A 7,687-nucleotide genomic window follows, 5' to 3' on the forward strand; every position below is an offset into this window, starting at 1 on the left:
TAATCGAATCAAAAAGCAATGCCCGACAAACCACTAAAACAGGTTTGTTCGAAGAACGCTCGTATAAATATTTAAAATATGTACGGATACTTCGCGTGTGGCCGGTTGACTCATATGTTTAAATTTCACTTCAATTCTTCATTTGGTTTTCTGTTTTGTGTCTATAGGTTTATGACCAGCAATATGTAAAATAAGCCGCGAAAACTCCTCGTAATATCCCGTATTGCGTGTGATCCAGCTAAGAACTGCACAGAAAAAGACATTCGCTATCCTTGGTCTCATTTTTTGAACTCTTTACCTTTCACAAACTCAAACCACAATCAACGCCGTGTATCTTTTTAAAAGATATTTCTTGTTACATATATCCAGTATCTGGGAAAACAGAGCTTTATGAATGTGCGTGCAGTATTTCTGTTAAACATGGCGTATATTTTTGCTTGACATGAATGACAGACACTGTTAAAGTTTATATCTAAGAATAATTATGTTGGCTTGTCGATTAATGTTTAATTAAAACGCCTTAATAGTTTTGTTTATATATAGAAATATATATATATATATAGAAATAAATATATTTTGTTCCTTTAAAATCTAATTTTTTGGCACGTACTCTTTCGGGAAATATATGTCCTAATGATACCATTCAAAGGCGTTCGTGCGTAGAAAATTGTTTCTGTTCACTATTTATTATACAGAAGTTCATTATATGTTTAATGAAAAAATTATTAAAGCAAGCATGATAAACTGTGAACACGTTTGCCTGCAAAGGAAGTAAACACATATTTGTAGACGCACAATAATCATCGCAAGATACATTACGTTCCTGTTCAACGTTGATAAGCGATTTTAAACCATTGTCAAAATTGAACTAGTTTTCAAATCACCAGCAAACAGATAATATGCTTTAAAACATTTCCGTATAGAATAATTGAAATTTGAAATTTGTATAATTTATATAAACATATGAAATTATGAACGGTGGCAACTTAATTAAGATAAAAAAAACATCAACAGTTTACTTAAATTAAAAATATTTTTTTAATTTGCAATGCATTTTTTTTGTACACATAGAAAATATTCATGCTGTTTAAAGTAATGAAGTGGTGAAACTCTCAAACCTCCAAAAATGTTATCAAGATTTTTTTTATTACTGTTGTCATGCGCTATTTTGAAGTGAAGCATATGACACTTACACATACAATAAAGGAAAAGACATGAAAAACAACATCAAACTTGTTTCAACAGGTGTATTTATCGATATCATCACCTAAAACATGCCAGCGAGGTTGAAAATAGACAATACTTTTTCTCAGAAAAACATCAAATATAAAGATTGTCCATGCTACAACTTTCTATGCAATTGTTAAAAAGTAGACCACCTTTGGTAAATTGTTAGCGTATTTATAAAATGAATCTTAAATATTTCGTTTTATGAATTATGCAGGTTATTGCTATTTTCTTTCGATTAGTACATCATTGTTGTAGATAGATCTGTTCTTATCAAATCATCATCGTTGCGGCGTCCGCATTATGATATATACACCAGTCCTTTTTGATTGATTGTGAAAATTCACAATTAAAAGAAAAATAGCAGTACTCAATAAAAATAGATGTTTGTAAAAGATGCGCGTATGGTTCTTGTTTCCAACAATATATAAGTTAAATACCCCTTTAGACGCATCAAGAACTATGCAATGATCGTGTGTTTTTTTTAATTCGTTTGGAAAACAATAAAACCACATAATTTGATAATTCACACAAAAACCCCAGATGTGTACGAAACGAATATTAATAAACAAGACTTGTATTTTGTCGCCTTGTTTAAATATTTTTCTTCCTAAGAGAAACTAAAAACGTTTCAAGATCGAAAAGAACGTTTTCATAGTTGGGGAACAATGTGTGACCATGTATACGACACGGTGATTTTTTATAAAACGGGGACAATATTTGATGAGTTTATCTCAGAATAGCGAAATTTTATATATACCTATAGACAATCTGACTCAAATGATGGGGGTATATCCTCTATATAATACGAGCTTTTTTCAAATACGGTATTGCACAGCGTTGAATCCGTTTCGATATTCAACGCTGCAAAAGCCTGATTTTTAATGACGTAATGAATGTACACACCACATGAATGTAAATATCATTTATTTCGTTGCTAACGTATAATATTTGTTCGGCAAGGAGATATATACTCAATATACTCAATATAATAGGACAATGTTTTAGTGTTCCGATGGAGTGTTTTCCTCTCGTTGATAGAGTGAACTTGTATTCCATTTTCGCTGTGGGCTCGTGAAATTAAACGTGACTCAATTTACTCGTGCGATAAAACCGTACGGAACATTAACGTCATGTATTATTTCGCATTTAGCCGCTGAATAATACGATGTTATCAACACGCATTTCTTGAAAAATATACTAAAATACGGAGCATTATTTAAGAGGAATGAAGCTTTCATATAATTTTAACGTGCTCCATATAATAAAATTGGTATGTTCATTACGTCCTGTCGAGATCATGTATGTACTTATAAGACCATGTCTTACCCGCAAAAGTTCAAATCCATTGTCAATATTAATCCTGTTACAATATAAACCAGTTCAGAAAACAGCAATCTAAGATTACATCAACTTACCCCTTATCATTAAAGAACATTACTCAAAACTAAATGAATTAGCAGGATCAACTTATAAAAATGTAAACTTGTGTGCGATATGATTCGACTTTGCACAGTATTTTATTGAACCTAATTAATTAATACGAATAATGTGAATCCGACATGTAATTTCTTACAGTTGCGAGAACAGACGTTTCGGCAAATCCAATTCATTAAACATTTCTACTAATTTCCGTAGACATTAAGTGAGTTTTATGATAAAAGATTCAAGCACCGGTTTTTAATCAACATCGTATTAAATGCAACAATAATAAGTTGAGTCATACAGAACAACTTATACATACAAATAATATTACATGACAAATATATATATATCATGGTATTGACAGTGGATTTTTTTCCACAGGACTCCGGTTTTCTACACGTTGGTCTCAAGTACGATCGTTGCAATGGAAACGTCACAGTGGTAATTGACCAAGCAAAGTGTTTGCCCAATCACCCAATAACCGGACCTCCAAGTAAGTGGCTATCAGCATAATATTTGAAATAATTCTGTTATAAAATAAAACCATATTAAGATAAAAACTATACAAAGAGACACGTACCTTTGTATGTATTTATTACATGTTACTTTTAATTTGTGATGAATATTATGCTATCATGTTAATATGGACTCAAACAGAGTTAACAACCGAGGAATATATAGATCACTGTAAAAGCACAAACGTAAAGTGCATTTCACATTTACACACCCTCGTTATGAAACCTTTAAAGCTTCAATGAATGGCATGAGTGTGGAAGTAGTTTGCTCGACAAACATCCAACATGTTATTATTACGTTACAAAGTTGAATAGTTTGAATTATTATTATATTCAATGATCGGAAATGCATGGTCATAAGAATTTCAGTATCGTTTCCACATAAATAACTTTAATTATCACATACTTTTGGTTAAAATTACTACAAAAAAATGCAAGCATTTTCAGTTACTACAATATAACACAATTTACTAAATGCTTATTGTTTTGTTTTCAGATGCATATGTTTGTATAGAGGTTTCTGCACCCAACAAACAGATGATGAAGCAGCAAACCAACATTATAAAAAGCGAGCTTAACCCAGTATTTCAGGAAACATTCGTGTTTAACATTACGAACCAAACTGAATACTTACAAAACACATCAGTTAACATTTCCGTTTTCGATCATGACAGGATACGCAGTGATCTTTTGATTGGCCAAGTTGTGCTAGGTTGTCTAGCAACAGAAGTCAGTCAGTATGGTCACTGGCAAGAAATGCTGGAAAATGCTGGCTTCATGATAAGTAAATGGCATTATCTGATAGACCGAAACGAATAAGCTGGATTCGCCGAGAGTTTTTCCTTCTCATATAAGGTCAATATAGACTTATTTATGATCGGATTCTAGTTTATCGCGGTGTTTCATGGTTAATTAATTGTCTTTTTGTATTTGCAAGCTTGATTATCAACGTCGAAGGTATTTTTGATATGTGTTATATAGGAATATAATACATTATGACGATTTACATGATGCAAACCGCCTCAACTTGCGGGTAAATTATCCATTAGTGTAAACCTGTTCCTGCTTAAAGTAAACCAGAAGGACCTCTAATTATTTCGTTTCTGTTTTTGAGTTTTGTGTGTTTGCTTAGTTTGTATTTATTGACAATTAATTTATATCAAAACCAATGTCTTACCACCATATTAAAGACATTAATCATTATTTACTTTATGCGAAATTTAAATTCTTCATTTACAAAACGAAATCCAATTAATGCTGGATTATTTAAAGAAAATGTTTACTTGTTTATTTTTATGCAAAAACAGATGCGTAGTGGTTCCGCGTGAAAACAGATATACAGTTTAAAAAGTATCTGCAGTACAAACGTGTAAAATATATTTTTTGTACATTTACTTTTCGAATAAATCCTATTGATTTTGATAACTTGATTATTAAAATTTCAAGTTAAATATGAAATAGTAGTTTACGCACTTAATGATTGTGTATTGATAGAAAACATATTTATAATAAACACAATTCGCAAAATAAAGTTTTCAACACATTTATCGTCTCATGATCTTCATCAAAATAGGCACCTGATTGTAGTTGCCCACCACGTGTCAAGCAGATGCTGCTTACTGAATTGCATTTTTTGCATCGTAACCGAATGACATGAGCACGATATGTTCACTAACATAATGCGACATGCAATTTATAAATTATATAATAAAATCGACTTGATTGCCCATACATTATTATAAGGTCGAGTATATATCATCTGAATCGAGAACTCACCTAAAAGTGTTCGTATAATTTATGTGATGGCTATTATGAGTATATATACGTAAGAAAAGATAAAAACATACATTTAGCTATATGAGTTCCAAGTTTGGTGCCACTTACCATCAACCGTACATTTCTGCGCTTTTAAAATGTCAATAATGGTTTAAGAAATATCCGGACAAGCGTGAATGCTCCCCGACGTAGATTTCGCATGGATAAAATGAACATAATTCAAGTTTATGTCAAGAATCACGGTCGTTAAACAGACAATTATATTGGATAAATGACGAGTCAAGAGCCAATTTCGACCGCCTAGTGTGACTTTATTTCTGACCTGAGTTGTGAACTTAATTAACGATGTACAATACGTCTCTTTGTAGGAAAACTTAAAACGTACCGATTCCTTGTTCAAATTATGATTAGGAAAACCTTTGACCTTTGACCTCTTCGATCTGCACCCGCTTATTCGAAAAAGGACAACGTTTATTCAAGCAGCACGCCATTTTATTTTTTTGCAAAAGTTATGCAAAGTATTAAATATCCAATTTAAGCCCCAAAATATGGTTTACATGGTTTCAAGAATGATTTAACAGCTTGTAAGAATGGCGTTTATTGGCTGAGAGGTAAATCGAACTGAACACATCACATACAATAATACACGTTATACGCAAACGAAAATAACTGTTCAGAGAAAGGAAAAACACGCATTATCTAGCCTTTCGTACGGAAGTTTTTTTATTTTACGTTGTTCTAAAACCCCATCAGACGCCAAAGAAATAAATAAAATAATAGAAGGACGCTATTAAAATAACATGTTATATGTTCAGTCTGGTCTTCAATCTACGTCAATACACAAACAAGAGGAAATATCAGGAGTCTCGACACATCTCGAGCGTCTTCCTAAATGTCTTTATGGACAGCGACAGCCTTACAGTTAATGAGAACTCCTTGCTTTAAGCACCGACGCCTCACTCAAGCGCCATTATGAGCTAAATGTTTATTCTGATCAAAATGCCGAATTGAGGACATACCCAAATCGAGGTCATGTTCATGTCAATTGATACGAAGCGACTATTGTAGCACGCCCTCGCATACGATACACCTGTTGGTTCCTCACGGGGAATTCACATACAATTTTCAGTAGCTCTCAGCTTCGAAGCTATTGAAGGTTACATTTGTCAAAGAGGATAACCAGGCTGGACAGCTAAAACAATTTAGTTGTTGTTCAAATATGTTCCTATTCGGTTACAGACACAAAACCCCGGTTATTTTAAATTGGCTATAGATCCTGTGTTCGGCAAGGACTTTTTCTACGAGACGTCAACCCAGAATAGCTGTACGGCATGGCTCTTGAAATACATTTGTGTTCAAAAGACAGAAATAAATGTTATTGAACCGTTTCAATTCCCCTGCTTATTAATGACGTCATGAATGAAAGAAATAATTATGAGTGATCCTGGGTAGCGGTAAGAAACGGGAGGTATATTAAATTGAATATTGTAGTGTAATTACTGAGTTTATTTATGTTGCGCAAATTATTGCATTGCGGCAAACTAGTTCATAAGATTCTAAACCTAACGCATTACATGTCTATAATATAAAAGCTTAATTCATTTTTTGTAATAGAATAAGTATTAAACGGGTATTTAACTGGAAATCATAATTTACGAATGCTTTTAAGTACTAAGTTATTCATCGATACAGTGAAAATGTTTATCATTTACAATACGAGTTTACAATCGCAAGTGATAACTATTTTGTATAATAAGATAATGTGTGCAATTGATTTCATCTAAAATGCAAGTGGTGTAAATGATTTTCTACGCGTAGGAAGTGTGCTTTTCCGTGGAAAACGGATCACTTGTTTATTATTAGGATGGACACTATACGGGACTATAAATCTACACAGTAAAAAGATCAATGTCAAGTTTGCAAACTCCTCGTCCTGTAAACACTTGGTTAGACAAGAAGATTCCGTTGTTTAACCCAATGACGAAGAAAACTTATTGGCAATTGAGGAAAGCAAATTACATCATTATCTTTGTGTATCACTTTAATCTTTGTAATGGTATTTCATTTGAATTGATATGGTTAGAAGTGTTCATCAATATTTGAACTCTTATGTGATTAAAAATATAATTTTTCATTTAGTGTTCAAACAGTTAATTTGTATGAACATTGGGTTACTTGAAAGAAAAGAAACATCATACCATGTTAATTTTAAGACTTTATAGGTGAGTGTATATGCTCACCAAAATGTATTTAAAATGTTTAAAGAAAAAAATGTCTACATGAATGTTTTGCAATAATACTCACATAATAAAATGTAATTAAATTACGCTAACGCTAACGTGTTTAAGATGGCATATGCCGCGTAAAACCATGAGTCTATTTTTCTCTATCAAATAACTAGATACAAGTATTTTATCTCTATCATTTAATATTTACATTGTATACTATATTGTAAAAACAGTCAGGCATTGTCGATGGTGTTTGGAGGACCTCAGTCTTATCAATTCTTCTTATAATGTCATACATGTCATAACATATACTAACAATCTGTTACTTGATCTTTACTTGACAATGTATAATATCGAAATGATTTCCTTTCTACCGGTTAACAAGACACAAAATTAACACAAATTGTTAGACGCGAGTTTAAATATCACCGGAAGCAAACATGTCACTTTCATAAAATTGTACTGGAGTTTTATCATATCAATTTTGGTTTACCAAATTGTTGCTTGACATACGTT

The 7,687-nt window shown here is 32.2% G+C and overlaps 1 protein-coding gene across 1 annotated transcript in view; it reads left to right on the plus strand.

The window, feature by feature from the left end:
* Positions 1-4,629, plus strand: part of LOC127878525 (C2 calcium-dependent domain-containing protein 4C-like) — a 41,822-nt gene extending 37,193 nt beyond the window's left edge. Inside the window, exons 2-3 of the mRNA XM_052425057.1 lie at positions 3,034-3,145; positions 3,664-4,629. Of these exons, the coding sequence (XP_052281017.1) occupies positions 3,034-3,145; positions 3,664-3,986 (435 nt within the window). The 3' untranslated portion in view covers positions 3,987-4,629. The remainder of the gene's footprint in view (positions 1-3,033; positions 3,146-3,663) is intronic.
* The last annotated feature ends 3,058 nt before the right edge of the window (positions 4,630-7,687 follow it).

Source organism: Dreissena polymorpha, chromosome 4 (assembly GCF_020536995.1).
Source record: "Dreissena polymorpha isolate Duluth1 chromosome 4, UMN_Dpol_1.0, whole genome shotgun sequence".
NCBI classification, from domain to species: domain Eukaryota; kingdom Metazoa; phylum Mollusca; class Bivalvia; order Myida; family Dreissenidae; genus Dreissena; species Dreissena polymorpha.